General features: G+C 40.9%; 1 protein-coding gene across 1 annotated transcript in view; it reads left to right on the plus strand.

The window, feature by feature from the left end:
• Window positions 1-18,670, plus strand: part of LOC150022479 (aldehyde oxidase) — a 70,182-nt gene that overhangs the window by 19,112 nt on the left and 32,400 nt on the right. Inside the window, exons 12-20 of the mRNA XM_090282339.1 lie at window positions 27-120; window positions 1,405-1,514; window positions 3,314-3,498; window positions 4,501-4,663; window positions 6,306-6,398; window positions 10,762-10,931; window positions 11,265-11,391; window positions 14,471-14,593; window positions 18,134-18,230. Coding sequence (XP_090138465.1) covers window positions 27-120; window positions 1,405-1,514; window positions 3,314-3,498; window positions 4,501-4,663; window positions 6,306-6,398; window positions 10,762-10,931; window positions 11,265-11,391; window positions 14,471-14,593; window positions 18,134-18,230 — 1,162 coding nt within the window. The remainder of the gene's footprint in view (window positions 1-26; window positions 121-1,404; window positions 1,515-3,313; window positions 3,499-4,500; window positions 4,664-6,305; window positions 6,399-10,761; window positions 10,932-11,264; window positions 11,392-14,470; window positions 14,594-18,133; window positions 18,231-18,670) is intronic.

Here is an 18,670-nt window from a genome sequence, read left to right on the forward strand (position 1 = left end):
TGAAAATAACTCATTATTTTAAAAAGTCTTTAGGGGGCCACATTGTGAGCAGACATCTAGATTCAGATCTAAATCCCATCCTGGCTGTGGGCAACTGTACCCTCAACTTGCTATCTAAAGGTAAGTGGCAGCTCCTTCTTGAGGATTATAAAATCTGCTCCTTCCACTCTTTGTTTTTCTGGGGATTCAGGATGTCCAGTTTAGAAAATGACTATTCTTTTTACTGTTAATAATTCTCTCTGCCTTTCTGGATGCTGGAAAGTTGGTCAATTTGGTCCTAATTCTACACACTTCCAATGTCTTCATCTCTTCCTTTTTGAGGACCAATGCTAGATATTTTCCCATACTGGTCATCTGACATTGCCCACACTTGGGTCAGTAGTGTCCGGATGTGATCCAAGCAGTGGACAGAACTAGAGGCTGTTGGGAACAATTGGACCCTTTGTTGAAGACATTCTCCAGGTGGTCCAGGAGTGTGCCAGTACCCACACTGCGCTGTGTGCTCACTTTTAGTTTCTCATGGGTGGAAGCCTTTAGACCATTTCCTGTTACAGTATATGGTGATTAGGCTTAATTTTATCTGTAGTTACTTGATCTTTGTTTTTGAAGCTAAGTTCAATACTTTTAATTTATTTATTATTCCACCTTGGTCAATAATTATTAGGAAATCTAATTTGTCCTCTGTAAATCTGTTTGTTTGTTTGTTTGTTTTTGAAATAGGGACTAGCTTTCTATTATCTGCATTGTTAAATACCTACTCTTCATATTATCCTAAGGAGAGAGACTTGCATTCAGAATTATCAATTTATGTAGCATCCCTTTAAAAACCTTATGTTGAGAAAGAGCTTTGTGATGCGAATATACAAATCAAAAGCATCTTAGCTTTTATCCCAAAGTTTTATTTAATTATAGCTTTAAAAAGTTTCTCCCCCAAATATATTGATTAAAGAACAAAAATTCTTAAGGTGCTGAAAAAAGATATAAATAAGATATCACCTCACTAGTATAAAAATTTATTAAAAACAATTTATTCATTACTATACTAGTAGGGGTTTCAATTATAAACAATAAATGTTTGTTGAATGACTTGATTAGAATAGTTAAAGGGGTATTAATATCTACTTCTTATTTACAAAGCTCAAAATGAATTGTGCTAGTCAGGAAGAAGACTGCTAAGGTCATGTTCTCCCTGACCTCTGGGCTAGACATTTGTATTTATAAGCCAAGAAAGAAAGAAAAAAAAAAAGATGCCATTATAGGGTGAAAGATTTGTTAAGCATAGGAAGAGCACTTCTTTTCCCAAACAATCTATTTCCTCAAGTATTTGGTAGAGTTATTTCCCAGGTCCAGGAGTTTGACTGTTTAATAGTACAGACTCCAGGAAGGTGTCATTTCTATCCAAAGAAGGAGAACGGCAGATTCCTTTAAATGAGCAGTTTCTCAGCAAGTGCCCCAGTGCGGATCTTAAGCCTGAAGAAATCTTGATCTCCGTGAACATCCCCTACTCCAGGAAGGTAAGCATGGTCCTTTCTTTTCTTTTAATTATGTGTTATTGATTATGCTATTATGGTTGTCCCAATCCCCTGGCCCCTCTCCCCCGTTGCCCTCCCCTCTACCCAGGACCTCCCACTCCCTCAGGCAATCCCCACATCATTTTTCCTGTCCATGGGTCATGCACATATAAGTTCCTTGGCTACTCCATTTCCTATACTGTACTTTACATCTCGATGACTGTTCTGTAACTGCCTATTTGTACTTCTTAATCCCCTCACCTCTTCCAATTTCTTGGTTTTACCTGTGAGCCTGTAGTTTGTTAATTTCAGCATATAGTGGATCAAGAAAAGGGGTGCAATGTTTACAGGAGAGATTATGAGGACTTATGAATGCAGTGGTCCCTCCTTATCTGCAGTTTCACTTCTGCAGTTTTAGTTACCCATGGTTAACTGTGGTCTGAAAATATTAAATGGAAAATTCCAGAAATAAACCATCGTAAGTTGTAAATTGCACGTTGTTCTGAGTAGTATGATGAAACCTGGCACCATCTCACTCTATCCTGCCCAGGACGTGAATCATCCCCTTGTCCAGTGTATCCACGCTGTATACGCTACCCGCGTGTTAGCCATTTAGTAACCGTCTGGGTTATCAGATTGACTATTGTGGTTATCACAGTGCTTGTCTTCAAGGAACCCTTATTTTACTTAATAATAGCCCCCAAAACCCAAGAGTGGTGATGCTGACAATTTGGATATGCCAAAGAGAAGCTGTGAAGTGCTTTTTTTAAGTGAAAAGGAAAAAGTTCTTGACTTAAGGAAAGAAAAATAAAATTGTATGCTGAGGTTGCTAAAATCTATGGTAATGACTGTAATTACTTTTCCTTTGTGTTATGTAATCTTCTATCATTCTTGGAATCAAGAGACCTTTGTTTCCGCGCCGCTCTCTCTCTCAGTCTCTCCCCACCCCAAACTCTAATGTTACTTTCTTAATTTTTCAAAAACCTTTGTGCCATGAGGCTTTTCCCTGAGTAAGAGTTGATGTATTATAGAATCGTACACCTGAAACTTACATACTTTTATTAACTATTGTCACTCCAATAAATTTAATAAAAATGAAAAAATATATAAGCAAAAATAAAGATTAAAATATATTTCTACTTAAATCTTGGGGTTTGAAAGAGGCTAACAAATGCATTTGCAATAGAACATAGTGGGGGGGAAAGGTCTTTGGAGTCAGACTCAAGATGGAATCCTGGTTTCAAGATCCACTGCGACCCTGAACTAACTACTGAGTTACTCCAAACCTTAGATTCCTCATCTATAAAAAAGGGAATAATCGAGGCTGCTTTGGAGGGTGCGTTTAGTCTGCTAGAGCTTCCATAACCAGGTACCACAGAGCAGGTGGCTTAAACAACAGCCATTTGTTTTCTCACAGCCTAGAAATCTGATAGTCAGGTGTCAACAGGGCTGGTTTCTTCTGAGGCGTCTGTCCTTGGCTTGGAAATGAACACCGCCTCCATGTCCTCACATGGTCTGTCCTTAGTTTATGTATTTTCCACATTTTCTTTTCTCATGAGGACACCACTATGTTGGGTAGTGTTCACCCCAATTACCTCATTCTAACGGAATTGCCTCTTTAAAGATCCTATCTCCAAATGCCATCACATTCCTAGGTCCTGGGAGTTAGGACTTAAACGCATCAACTCTGGGAGGACACGATTCAGCCCCTAATAGACTGTGACAAGGATGTGAGGCAACATACATAAACTGCCTAGAAACTCAGCGTGTTTCTCCATGTGCCGCTTCCCTTTCGCTTTCAGTGGGAATTTGTGTCAGCTTTCCGACAAGCCCAGAGGCAACAGAATGCGCTCGCGATAGTCAATTCAGGAATGAGAGTCCTTTTTGGAGAAGGGGGTGGCATCATTAGAGAGTTATCCATCTCGTATGGAGGCATTGGTCCAACCACCGTCTGTGCAAAGAATTCCTGTCAGAAGCTCATCGGAAGGTATGGCATCATGTCCTTATACTCCAAGTGGCAGAGCAGCTGTTTTTTTTTTGGGGGGGGGGGGTGACATGCAATTACAAGAGGAAAATATTTAGTGCCTTTTTATTTAATGGTATGGAATTCCAGTAGGGTTTTATAATTATTTGCATAGGTCTTAATTTTACTGAATTCTGAAGTGGGAATCATATAGTCTGTATGTGTGTGTGTGTGTGTGTGTGTGTGTGAGAGAGAGAGAGAGAGAGAGAGAGAGAGCCCATTCGCAACAGCACAGATACAGTAAGCAAAATGAGTATATTTGCATTCTTTATTGAGAAAATAATTTACCATAATGAAAAACAGAATATGGGAGTTTGTTTTATCATAATTAGCAAAAGGCATTTGTTAACCTGAACTTTTATATCTATAGATAATCCTAATAGCCAATATTTCTTAAATACTTATTTATGGTATCAGTTACCATTTCCTAAGTAATAGAGTAATAGTTAAAAACATGAGCTCTATTGAGCCAAAATGCCTGGGTCCAAATCTCAGTTCAACCCCTATTGATTATGTGATCTCCATCCTTACTTAACATTACAATGGCTCGATTTCCTTATCTGTTAAAAGGAGACAATCATTCCCACCAATAAGACAGTTAAGGGGGTTAAATGAATGAATACGTCTAAGGTGCTTAGAACAAAAACCTGTCTTGCAGTAAACATTCTAGTGACATAGGGTTCTGTTGCTCCCGGACTAAGGACTTAACACAATTTGTCATTTCTTTCTCATGACCACTCCACAAGGTGAGTTCTACTATTACTTCCCTTTTACAGATGAAGAAGAGGTAGGCCTGGGCCAGGCACTTGAGAGTGGTAGACTGTGGTTTGAACGTGGGTTGCCCGACTTGGAAGCTTGTACTCCTATCTCATGCATTAAGTTGTATCTATTTGTCTTACATACTTGCTGAGTCTGTGAAGTAATGAGTCTTGTCAGGCAAGGCGTCTTCTTTTTTAAACCTCACAGGCCCTGGAATGAAGAGATGCTGGATGCAGCTTGCAGGCTGGTTCTGGACGAAGTCTCCCTCCCAGGCTCAGCTCCAGGTGGGAAGGTGGAATTCAAGAGGACTCTCATCGTCAGCTTCCTTTTCAAGTTCTACCTGGAAGTGTCACAGATTTTGAAGAGGATGGTAAATGGAACTGACCCTGTTTCAGCCTTTCCTGTATTCGGGGCCGTGGTGACATCCAAAGCAGAGGCAACAACCCCCTGCCGAAGAGTCGTAGAGCAGAAAAGAAAGCCCAGATTAGAACCATGCGGGCTTACAGGGAGCATTTCAGGCTGCCTGTTGATGGCCTGTAAGCGTGGGCAACAATTGCAAGTAGAGCACAGAGTTGTGCAGGGGTTTGCTTAGCACTGCTCAGTTATTTTGTTTCTGATCCATGGTTTGTCTAGGTTTGTGCAGAAACTTGTTAATGATTTGAATATATTTCCCCTCAGTAAAGCAGTTCTGCCACTTGTTGAGGGTCACCTTCTTATGTTTGGCTTTCTTCTCTGGTTCAGTTTCATTTCTCTTACCTGGTAAGATGAGGATGATGGCAGCCACCCCACAAGGTTGTTGTAGAATGGGCCATCATAAGAAAAGGGCTTACTACGGTCCTTAGGGCTTTCAAGGAACACATTGAAGAGTGCCTAGAGAGTAGTACTAAGCAGTAGTAATAATCATCAAAGCATTCTCTTGCCTGGTCTTCCTTTTGACAATCTACTAGTTACAAGATTGTTGGCTTGGGAGCATACAACTAAAAGAATTTCTCTGAATAAATTTGCTAGACCCAAAAGGAGCTTGAACCATATTGGCCTCATTAACCCCACGCTATAAGCAACTGACTAGGTACCAGGAACATTCTTTATGTGATATAGAAATTAGTATGATCACTTCAAATAAGAGGAACAAAGTTCTCTCTTATCATTGCTTCTGAGGGTATCTTCTAATTACACATGGGAACAATGAAGAACCAAAACAGTTCTATCAAATTTTTTTAAATAAAAGCTTGAAATCACATAGGGGTGACATATTATCACCAGGTAATCACAAAGAAAAAATAAAGCCAACTGTAGACCACTCTAATTAATAGTTAACTAATATAATTTCCTGGGTGAATCAAGTGATATAATTCAAAGCTTCTTGCCTTGTAGTCTCATACTTTCAATTCAACTTCCTCTGATCAGTAAAGCCTTTGTTGGCTTTAATTTTTTACTTAAAATTTTTAACGTAATAAACAACCATTAGGTATATTGTTTAAATCCTTGGATAAAGACCTCAATGACCCATTTTCCTTAGTTCTAAGTCATGTTCTTCATGGGACCCCAGAAGCTGTGGCTGGGATGCAGTCTCTGTGTTTCCCTTTCTCTCAAGGTGGCCAGGTGGTACAAGGCAGAGTTTTATGCACACGTGCAATGATGTGCTTTGGCTCTTTTTCCTGGCTTAAGCATTCTATCCCTTTCCATTTTAATTATTTAGCTTCTATCTTCCTGTTTCATTGGTTTCTGAGCCCTCCAATCATTTAGGACTTATGTGTGAAAGAATCATAGGAAACACAGAGATGTTGGAAGTCAGTGGTCTACTATACACATTTCATTCTTCATAAAGTGTGAACTTTCCAGAGCGCGTGTCCTGGAGGTCAGGGAGCTGCTGCACCTCTGGGGTTCTGAACAGGGCAAGTCCTTAATAAGTGTTAGTTTCAGATTAGAACTGCTTGTTAAAAAACATGCTAGCTTCCCCTCCAAGACCATGTGGGGGCATTTTAAATATCTACAATTGTTCTGCTTTTTAGGACCCTGTTCACTATCCTAGCCTGGCAGACAAGTATGAGAGTGCTTTAGAAGACCTTCATTCTAGACATCACTGGAGTGCAATTAAGTACCAGGTTGGTGGCATTTTTTTTTTTTTTTTAATTCAAAGGGCCTGGGCTGTAACTCCTTCACTCAGCCATCCCCACTGACTTCTCCATGATTCTCAAGCTTCATAAGCCTGAGCTCCCCTTCTGGTGAACTCATAGCCTTCTTTAGTGGTAAATAAAATTTCAAAATCCATGCATAATTGTGACTGAAAACCTAGCTACCAATGGTAACTTTCTTTAAATGTTTGTTTTGATTTTGAAGATTGTGTTTTTGGTTCTGAGGCTCACACCAGGGATGTGAATGAGCCGGCTAGCTTGCCACCGGCTTCTGCCCATGGCAGCATGGAAGTCGGAGAACAACCAATGTCACATTCCGTGTCAGGCCATGGGGCTCCTCTGATTTTATTTTCAGAGGAGCAGAAAGAACAGTCCCTGGAAGTTGATGAAATGAAGTAATGCTTTTTTAAAAGAGTTGCTAATATATTTTGTTTGAATATGAATATACTTTGTTCCCCTATCCTCATTCACCAAGTGGTTTTTCTGTGAGTTACATTTTAGAATTGGACCAACTGTAAGTTCTAAGAAAGAAAGAAAAGAAAAGCTATTAGTGAAAACAGAATTTCTCATAACTTTCAAATGGGATTTTCTGCCACAACATCATAAAAATATCACCTGAAGTCATCCTGTTGGTAAACTGGATAAGATTCAATGTGGTTTCCCTTGAAATTATTATTAAGAAACTTTTCCTTGAGGGTTTCATTAAGTCAAGAACACTGAATATGTTGTTGGACTTTGTTACAAAAGCTATGGTAGGTTGTAATAAACTTTGAAGTTGGTGTATACCCTTCAGGTTTCAGGTTTAAATGTTCAAAAATTCAAACACACCAAACTCCATGGAAAGTGATTACTTTGACTGTTAAAAACAGATGCCTTTTGGAACTGTTGTAACAATATAATCAATAAAATACATTAAAAAAAAAAAAAAAAACAGATGCCTTCATCCCTGATCTTCTGTAAAATATGACAGCTGGCAACCTTGGCTTATAAATAGCTAACCTTGACAATGGAGCAAACTTTAGAAAGGCACCACAACAAATGAATGGGCATTCAAATAATTCAAAAAAAAAAATGATAGTCTTCATGTAGTTAATGACCTTAAAAGGGACTTTGCTATTCTAGATTGTGAGACAAGGTTGGGAAGCAGTGTATCTCCTACACAGTTGAGTTCTGTTTCTGTTTTTCCTGTGGTTTTTCGTGCATACAGATATCCACATCACTAGAGTACCTTCAGCGTTCATGATGAGCAAGTCAGTTCATTTACTTTGAAAGCCTTTTGACACAGCTTCAAGAGATCAGCAGTGTGAGGGGGCAGCATTCTTTCTTGAAGCCCCTCTTTAGCCACAGAACAAGCAGCAGCAAGTATTAAGTACAACCTCTTTCACCAGGAGATTCATCATAGCTAACTACCAAAAATACAGCATGAGGTCTTCACCTAAGATAGTCAAGTTTGTATTTGATTATAGAATAGGACAAAGATATACTTAGGGATATTTCTTCAATCTTCTGGCAGCCCTCACACAGCAAGGTTTCAAAAGCTTTTTTTTTTTCAATGCGATGTGTTTTATTATTTACAGTAAAATGTGTTAGATCGCAGAAAATTTCCTGTCTTTATAGATACCTACAAATGTGTTTCCTTATTATCTAAGTTTATGAATTACCTGAAATGTTGCTCTTCCAGAAGGAAAAATCTTCTAAAATTGAAAACAACAGATGCAGGTGATTTTTCACTCAGTGTGGTTCAAGTTGAAAGCCCAGCACAGCATCATAGTGTAGCACTTGGAGTCAACCCTACCACCCGGAACATGAAAAACCGTAACTAGTAGAGCCCTCATATACTTCTTTCCTTTGATCACCATCTCAGCTCCTCAAAGGAGAGGGAAAAGAGACCTGCTGAGAGCATTTGGTCATGAGGAAGAGCAATGAGCTATGTCAGTGGGGCTGGTGTGGGTTGGGCTGCTTCAAAGCCCTCTTCATGCCTCAGTCCCAACAGGTAAAATGTTCTCTCCGTATCTCTATCCTCCTATGTGGCCTAATGTCTGCCTTTATTCAATGCTTCTTGGGCCAAGTCCTAAATTATTTTTCTTGATAATCTCCTGCTTTCTATCTTTTAAAGTCAGGATGACCACAACACACCCAAAAACCAAACAAACAAACAAACAAAAAACTCAGCCAATACTCTTTTTCTGTGCATTGTATTATAGTCACTACAAAATTAAGGTTTACATTTAAGTGAAACAAACATGATATTAAAACAAGAAATGCTTATCAGTTAGTATATATTTTACTATAAACAGTAAATTTTATATGAAATAAGAATAAATTCAAAGCATCCTACACGTGTCTTATGCCAACTGAATTTTTTTAATGACTATGTCCCACATATAACTGTCAGCCAAAACTTAGCTCATGTTTTATTTCTTGTCATTTATATTATGAAAGCAGTAGGGTGTTTTTTCATTTTCCGAATAACCAATAAAAAATGCTAAACATGTTTTCAGATTGCTCATGCCAATCTCCTCTTCACTCCTGAAGTGCCAGGCCTGCCCCCGTTCAGAGAATCTCTGATCTATCTCAAGCCAAAGGTTTATTTTGCCTCCCTCAAACAGGTGGGCAGTGAGCAAGGACCCTCTTCTGGAGTCCCATGGGCAGCAAGAAGGCATTGGAGAAGTGTGTTTTTCACAGTTATCTTTACATAAAGTTCCCATCATAGAAATGATGGCACTCCTCCATTCATGGTATTTATTAAATTAAATCCAAATGTTCAGAAAGGAAAAGAAAGCGAAACATCAGTGGGATCCTGGACAGCTACTGTCTCTCTTCAATTTCATAGAACGAGAGCTTCAGTAGCTTCATTGGGCCATGGATGGCTTTGACTCTGGGAAATTGGCTCTCACTGAAATGAAATACCACTTGAGGTGGACTCGAATGTCTTAGTTATTGTCAATATGTACTGCATATGTGTTTCAAATTGCACATTGTTGTAATCAAATACAAAAGTGTTTAACTCTTTCCCCTCAGATGCCTTAAATGATACTTTGTTGGAAATAGGTCAGCTTCTATGGCTGCCTTTTCCCCCAGGAAAGGTTTAGGCAGCATGAGTTCTGTTGGTGATGTGTTCTCTCTCCCACCTCCTGCCCTGTGATGTGGCCTGGTGCTGTGAGGCTCATCTCAGAGAAAGAGTCACTGCCTCATCCAGGGCTCAAGTGGCCCATGAACTGCAGCATGGGACAAGAGATGGGGTGGGAAGGGGAGACCTTCCACAGCTTTTCCCAGGACTCACCTTGACTACTGTATTCTCCTTACCCCTAAGTCTTCAGAGAAAGCCTCTGGGAGTCTGGCCTCAGCCCTAGTACCAAATACAATGCTGATGCAGTGAGTTGCAGATGGGACAACCTATGCAGTTTAGCAGGCAGCTCCTCAAGCAGAGCTCTAGACCCAGAGCTGCCCTCTCCCTTTAAAGAGCGGTCACTTGGTTGGTAATTTCCCTGGTATTTCCACCTCCCACACTCCTATCACCAGCCTCCTTAGCAGGCACAGCCTTCACCCCAGTCCCTGAGCTTGGCCTATATCATGTCTCTTAAGTTCTTTGTTTACACCTCTAATTTTCTTCCCCCAATAACCAACCAAGTAGGAAAGCTAAAATACCAGGGGAGACATGTTTCTTCACTTCTTCTTTGGTTAATGAAACATATTTAAGGTAGTTACAGAATCAGTAGCAAGACATTTTACACCACAGGTCTCTAAGAAAGAGTAATATTAGTCAATCATCACTGAAAATGTATCTTCCTTTGGCTTCATTCTTTCATCAGAAGTGTCTTGAGTCATGAGTTTTACCAATTATTTCTTAGGCTTTTTCACTCAAAACAGAAAAAAGGGCTCTTCTGGTTGAAGACAGGCCCTCAACATTCTCTATAAACATAGTCATGATGTCATTGCACTCCTCTGCAAAATATATCTCCATGCTTAGATACAAGCAGTAAAATCAATTTGAGAATAACAATCAAGGAAATATGTGGGCATTAGCAAAATGACACAATTTTCATTACCAGAAAGGAAGATTTACATTCATTTACTTATACAATGGAATTTGTATTAGAGATGTTTGTGGTCTATATTCAAAAAAGTCAGGGGGGAAAAGAACAACATTATGACTATACATCCATCCCAGTTTCCCTAATGAATTACTGAAATAAGCTTATTGTCCTGTTAATAGTGATAGTTTTCATTTTCAAAAGTGTTCTGGTTTAGATGTTAACTACATAGCTACCATCTCATGGGAGATATTTATAATATGATTACAAAAATGATATGTTGGTTATTGATTAAACAGAATGTAGACCCAAAGCAGCTTCCTCAAGACCCAATTGGCCATCCCATCATGCATCTGTCTGGTATTAAGCATGCCACAGGGGAAGCCATCTACTGTGACGACATGCCTGCCGTGGACAGAGAACTTTTCTTGGCTTTTGTAACAAGTTCAAGAGCTCACGCTAAGATTGTGTAAGTGATAAAGTTCTTACCCGATAGCATTAATGATTGCCTTTTCATCTAAGTCACATTAGTGAAAAGTAATGGTATGATCAGAGTAAGCTATTTGTTGGTGATATTCAGTGCAGGTTGGAAGTAAAATGGGATCGAAATGTAGGATCTACTACAGTTTGTACCTCCATCTAATAACTTCATCATCTCAGGAATTTCTTCCCAGTTGTCTGGTAGAGAACTTACCTTACCTCCCTCTTATCCTATTCTCCAATTAAACCCAGCCCCCTTTGCTGTGGGGTTGTGGGGCTGCGGGGCTGCTCTGAGGGCCCTGCCCTGTGTGCTCCCGTCTAGGTCTATTGATCTGTCAGAGGTGCTTAGCCTGCCAGGTGTGGTGGACGTCGTGACTGAGGAGCATCTCCAAGGCGTAAACTCCTTCTGCTTTTTGACCAAACCTGAGAAACTTCTGGGGTCAGAAGAGGTACTGTATTTTTGCTTTCTAATAGTAACTTCCATAATGGCACGTGCAGATTTTCTTAAAGAAAGCATCACATTTGGCACATCATAAAAGATTCCAATATTTTTTGAATGCTTATGATGAAATACTTTATTCTAATGGTGAATAAATTCAAATATATTCATTTTCCACAGAAGTAAAAACAATTACTTGATTGTTTATATTTTCTAGTATTAAGGTAGTGTGCTGCTAACAAGTATGAAAGAACAAATGGGAAAAGAATAATGACAGTTTTTATTTGCTAATTTCTCTTCTGAGAATCTCTTGTCATTACCCCTGTCATTGTATACAAAGTCCAAGCCCAAGTTCAAGTGGTATCTCCCCCATGAAGCCTTTCCTTATCCTTTAATTCAGTTCTCTCTCCTTTTCTGAACTCACCTCTACGCATCTATTCATACCGCCATGTATTTAACAGGATTTTTTTTTTACATTGGGTTTATGTATGTCCTTGTGCATGGAAATAACACTGTGTAAAATAAGTTAAACCGATATGATTCCTGCCCTCAGAAATGCACAAATATGAAAAGAAACAGGGATATATACCTTTTCGCAGAATCCACACTTTGACAAAAGCACAAGCCAGGAACACACTGATCAAATATTTACAAGGCACATAAGCATTACAGTTAATAATTTTTATGTTAGGGCTCATAGATCCGTAATAATCAGTAACTTCTGCAAGCAAATGTATTGGTCACTTTAATAGATTGATTACACATGAAATCTCTTGAGAAAACACTGATATAAGTACGTATGTGTAGAGTCATAACTATATTAGTTATATTTTTAAAAGAAAGAGACAAGAGAGCTCCAAACGGTTGGTGTTCACATGCTTGTAGTTATTGATCGTTTGTCTGACATCAGGCAACATCCTGTCACCATCTCTGTATGCTCTGCGCCCTCGTGTGCAGGAGACTTTTCAGGATCCATCCCCTGTCACTCTTTTGGGGTTCTTCCCTTGATCTCTGCATCCTGGCTGGTCCCTAGTTATTCCTCACTCTCATTTACTAGGATTCAGTTCTGTCTTGGCCCCCTAATTCTCATTTTGTGGGCAGGGGCAGGAGAACAGACCCATCCTGTGGCACACAAAATAATGTGCAGCACTGAAGTCACTGAGCCTGATTTTCCTCCAGCAGAGACAGGGAACTAGAGTTGATTGCTTGTTCCAGGGAGCTGCAAACCACTTTGTCAACAGAGGGCAATAAATCCACACAGCCTCAGGTCTGAAGAGCAGGAGGTTTGCAGGAGGCCAGTTGAGTCCAGCCTTCCTTTGCTCATTCACTTGGCAAATGGACTCATTCCAGTTTAAGCTCAACATCAACAACATTTTTTAAGTGAGCACCTACTGTGGCTCCTCACTGTAGCTGAACAAGACCTGTGTGGTCCTCGCCCTCATGGATCTTAAAGTCTAGAGAAGAAGGCAAAGTGGACCTTTAATGAACTTTTTACCTTGTAGTAAGCTTATTTATTTATATCTATGCCTTATATATTTCCCCTACCTGGTGAAAGTCTTTGAAGGTGGCCCATGTTTGATTCGCCTGTATATTCCACACACTGCTTCCCGTGCAGCAGGGTAAATGAGCAGATGAACAATGCTAGTGTTGTTGCTATTTGAAAGTTTCAAATGATTAAAACTTTGGCTACTGTATCTTTAGTTATCAGAAGATGCAGCAAAGACATTTCAGCAGGTTTTGTGCAGGACTCAGGCTTCTCAGTTTAGTGTTCACCCAAAAGCGTCATCATTTGAAACAGCCCCTACCTCTGGCTCTTGCTGGCACACTCAGTTGATAAATATGAAAATTCGATGACTGAGAGTCTCAAGGCAAGGTTGACACTCCTCCAAGACATCATAATGTGGCATTGGCAGAAGTCAATGAGAATTGTGGCCTTTGCATAAATGTTAACTGAACGAGGAGAACCATTCCAGTCTGCATGATAGTACCTGCTCTCTGAGGTGTGGGGATGTTGGTGATGAGCCTCTGGTGGGAGCAAGGGGCATGTCTGTGTGCCAGGTCTCAGAGGCAAAGCCAGGCCTCTATACAGAGCAGAGAACAGAGCCGTTGTAAATGATTGCCTCTGTTAGTTTATTTCCTTTTTCAACATTTGTCTATAGCACGTTACGCCTTTTTAAATTCTTTGCATTGTAGAAATTTTAAACATGCACAAAAAATAGAGATTCAACAATTATCAACATTTTGCTATTCTTGTTTCTCTTATCTCCTCACTGACCCTACCCACCCACCCCCAACAAACGCTGCGTGTGTGTGTGTGTGTGTGTGTGTGTGTTCTGGATTTAACTTTTTTAAATTGTGATCATGGTATAAAGTAGGAAAAGAAAAAAACACTCATGGTGACTCTTCCTGTCCTGAGTATTTTACCTTTCTTGAGCCTTGATTTTGTTTTGTTTTTCACCCACTTTGTGCCCTGGTCCCTGTGTCAACCCCTTAGGCTGCCTCCCCCACCTGCAGGTGAAATGGTGAATGTTCTGTGCTTGGTTGCACCTTGGCCAGTCCAGCCTCACATGTCTTCCTAAAAAAGCCTGTGCTCCACCACAGTTTGGGGCAGAGACTTGCTCACCAGCTCTGTCCTTCCTCTCTGGATGAGGTGGGCTGTAACCTTCTGAACTTCTGGCCCTCCCTGTCTGTGAAGGCGAGAGCTACCTCTCAGAACGGCCCTGCCCATTGTATGGCAGGCACAGACCAAGCCATGGGACTGGCCCTCCCAGGCCAGCTGGCCCTTGAGCAGCTCCATAGGCTGGCCCTGAACCCGCTATACGGGAAGCAGCATCACTCTTGACCTCTTCAGCTACCACTGCCAATGAGGCAGCAAAAAACTTCCCCAATGCCTGGGGGCAGCAGGCCAACTCTGATAAATGCACCATCCTACCAAAGCCTTTGTTAACCATGGCACGTTGTTAAGACACATGTGAAGGGGTCACTTACTATGTGTCTAGCCCTGTGCTGGGAGGAAGGAGAAAAGTGAAGGAGAGGAGAGGGCCAGGGGTCTGCCCTTCCTGAAAACAAAGGTCTTTTCTGTGTTGCAGGTATTTTGCGTGGGTCAGCTTGTCTGTGCTGTGATTGCAGAGTCTGAGGTTCAGGCCAGGAAAGCTGCAAAGCTAGTGAAGATTGTCTACCAAGATTTGGAGCCAGTGATCCTGACCATTGAGGTAATGAGTTCAAGGGTGGGGCCAGAAGAGCCAGTTTCAGTGACATACCAGTTAAAATGCTTTGGGCATCAGTAACAGGAAAGAAAATGGGACTCAAAGTGGTTTCCAAAACACAGGGACTTTATTGGCCCCAAACCATATCAGTGTTAGTAAGAAAGCTGATCCTCCACCTCTTCTCCCTGCTGCCCACAGTCCAGGCTTTGTCCGCTGTGGTCACAGGATGACAGCCAGGAGCTTCCAGCTTATATCCCAGAAGCAAAAGAGAGCACCATTGTCCCAACATTCCATGAGTCCCAAAGTCCAGCCTCATCAGGCCCCTCGGTCACGTATCCAACTCTGAGTTGGTGACTATCCAGAGGAACAAAGGAGCTGCTGTTTACTCCTGGGAGGTCAGATGTGCTTGAAGTACAGTTGCTCTGGGGGGACGTAGGGAGACCTAAACAGAAATCTGAGCATCATCTGGAAGAGGACAGATGAGAGGAATACTGATGGACAACCGACAATGTCCAGGAGAGGAGACACACCCTACAACTCTGTATAGCAGGTCCTTGAAAAACATTGTTTTGTTCAACATTGTTTTATGATAATGTTGATGAGATGCCTTAGAAATTTAACTCTTGTTTCCATCATCAATTAGCCTGTGGTAAAATTGGTTTTGTTATATGTCATTGTGTCACAGTTCCAAGAACCTATCAATGTTAAGTGAGGACTTACTGCATTCACCTTCACCCAAACTCACCCAGACACTCCACTCCACCCAGGCACACGATGAGAACCAACCAGAGATGCTCTAGGAAGAAGATATTGGAGACACTATTTTTAGACCCTTTCATGTACAACTTAAGTTAGTATGAGAAATAGATCCTATGATGCCTACAGATATTTTGGCAGCTTACACAAATTGGAGAATTGCCCTCACTATCCTGTATTTTAGAAAGGAGCTTGAAATGTAAAAAGGTTTGATGATTCATTTCCATGTAATACAATATTCTGCATAAATTCATTGATTCTTATAATTTACAAAGTAATAAAAGCATGGAAGTTGGGAGAGCAGCATGAACAGATTAGATTCAGCACACATAGACTCCATGTACTCTGGGAATAGAATATTATTTTCACAGCGTAATGGATATGTTATTCTCTAGGCACTAGCATGCCCTGGGGCAGAAAATGAAGCAATGACTTGGCCAAGATTAGTGTCTCCAGCAAAATTTGGCCTTGGGTTCATCTCCTATCATGCTGCTTTATGCTCAGGAGCTCAGAGTTTGTTTCCGGAAAACATCCTCCATATTTTAAAATTAAAATAAAAGCATGTCAAGAAAACAAAAATACAGAAGTTTAATTGAAGTCAAAAAGTAATTAGGCCTTCTAAATTTCCCTGGCCAGTTGCAAATTCAAGCATGCTGTTTCCTTCTCAGAACCTTTCACTCATATGTTACCTGTTCTGCTTCCTTAATCTAATGTATTCCTTCCCCAGCATTTTGTTTTAGAGTTAGAATTACTTCTTCATAAGAAATTATTTACATAATGTGTCAGCAAATAGTTTGCTTGTAATCCTTGGCGTAATACCAGTGGCTTGCTGTCTCCCCTTTCTTCCTTCTGCCTTCCAGTCAAATAAAATTCCAAATTAGCAAATAGATATGACTCTCTTTCTGTTCTCTCCAGGTCCAATCAGCAGACCTTTAATTGTCTGCCAGGGAATACCAGCATCAAATATTAAAACTTGGGGACTGTGGAGTAGCACTGCCTCATGTTTTTTTTCAGAGATAAGCTCTCCAGGATCAATCTACTAGATTAGAGCAGATTTAATCAGTCATTTGCAGCAGGGAAAATATGACCAGCTCCCTACACGTTAAAGTTCTTTTATCACTCTCCTGGCCAGAAAATATTTGTGAAATAGGCTTAAAGTTACTCAAAGAGCAAGCAGCAATGACCATTAAAAGAAAATTAAATTTTTAAAAATAGGATTTATAAAACTTAATTTCTGTTTCCAACCTGGAATATCTGAGTCTTAGATTAATAAGAAAGTTGCATTAATTGATCCCAATAGAAAAGTATGTTATCAGTCAAAACAGGATAAAAACAAATGTATCTCTGTCACTAAACTCTAAGATTAAACCTAGTTTATGCATTTTAGAGTTGTTAATAGTTTGAATGGGAAAACTCTTGACTCAAAGGGCCAGGCTAATGATCATGCTGAGAAAAAATATGGTCTTGATCAGAATCTCTCATCAGTCGTCATGATCAACAACAATAGCTCATTTCTTACCCAGAGTTCACTACGTAGTTACGTAGTTCTAAGCAGGCTTCCTACATTAATTTACTAAATGCTCACAACAATTCTATGAGATTAAAAACTGTTATTATCCCCATTCTGATGAGGAAACTAAAATACAAGTTTACCCAAGGTCACATAGCTAGTCAGTAACAAAGAAGCAGTTAACAAACACGATGTCAAAGAACCTGGGCCGCACAGTGTTAAAAAAGAAAAGAAAATCAACCGCCTTTTCAGTGGAGGAAATGGCAGGATGACAATAAACCATCCCTGTAAGTATGCTGATAAACACCTACTGGTGTGGCTAAAGGAAATCAGAGTTAGGAGAATCTCCAACTACCAGCAGGTTGGAATTTCACAGATGGGCAATAATCCATGGTAGATAATGCTGCAGGAGCCGGCATGTCACATTGTCCAGCTGACTCAGGGATTACAGCAAGATAAGTTCCCAAGGAGAGGTGATAAAACCAACTTAGATTCTTATAGCTGCATCTCAGGTTATGTGTCCCCACTATCGTACCCCTTCGCTGGGCACCCAGGGGAAGCCAATAAGAGCCAGTGTATAAGTGGATTTGTAGTGCCCATCCTGTGCTTGTGATGAAACCTTACTTTCAGAGCTGGGGGTCCCAGGTGCTCTACTGCCCTGTGCAAATGCTACGTTCACCTCCCCAAAGGTGCAGCATGGGGCTGGCAGGCAGGGCAGCCATGATCCTTATCATTAGAGTGTCTACAACGAGCACTGACTGAGCACTGATTATATGCCATGTGAGCTCCTTACCTGCCTCACTTCATTTATCCTCCCCACCCCTATTGGAGCTATGTGCACCACTACACCTCCATTTTGACAGACGAGGCTCAGAGAGGTGATGTAATAGACCCACAGTCAAACAGCTAGGAAATGAAAAAAATAGACACAACTCCACCTGGGTCCAGAGCCCATGCCCTGTGTGGCCTTGGCTGCACGGAATGGGTTGTACAATGAAGAGAATAACCCGCCTGGCAAATGTTAGTTCCATTCTGGGACCAAGGAGGTGCCAGGCTTTCTGTGAGCATACTCACTTTCTTTTGACTAAAGGAGGACATCTGTGGGGAGTCTCTCCGAAGCCTGGTCCTTAGCTCACCTATGCAGTCGTGCTGAAGGTACTTAGGGTTCCAGGGCAAGAGGACAGGTGCTGCCCAGATTTAGATGATGCCCCTGCATGTGGCTACTGCCCTGGGGCTGGATATCATGCCCCAGTGGCCTCATTTTTCTGTTCTCTTTCCAGGAAGCTATACAACACAACTCCTTCTTTGAGCCAGAAAGGAAACTGGAATATGGAAATGTTGATGAAGCATTTAAAGTGGTTGATCAAATTGTTGAAGGTAAAAACTACCTGAAAAAAATGATGAGGGGGAACTTGCCCTGAAAGCCTTTTAAGCCAGTCTCCTTTAATGTCGCTCCTCAGGAACAGGCACCTCAAGCACAAATGCGTTTCCCTCAGTGGGGGATGTGTGTGTGTGTGCACGTATGTGTGGGGGGGGGGGGGGGCACAGCAGGGAGGCACACTGCAAGGCCTTGACCATAAGTGATCACTTGCCCTGAAAGGAAACTGGAATATGGCAATGTGGATGAAGCATTTAAAGTGGTTGATCAAATTCTTGAAGGTAAAACTACCTGAAAAAAAAAAAAAAATGATGAAGGGGAAGCAGTTGGAGCCATAGTTGTTATATAAATGTTTTCTCTTTTTCTGTTCACATCCATGTTGCAGGTTGGGAATTGAGGCTCAGACTGATTCAGGAACATGGCCACAGTCACACAACAG

Source organism: Furipterus horrens, unplaced genomic scaffold (genome assembly GCF_987537825.1).
Source record: "Furipterus horrens unplaced genomic scaffold, mFurHor1.1.pri manual_scaffold_1, whole genome shotgun sequence".
In the NCBI taxonomy this organism is placed as follows: domain Eukaryota; kingdom Metazoa; phylum Chordata; class Mammalia; order Chiroptera; family Furipteridae; genus Furipterus; species Furipterus horrens.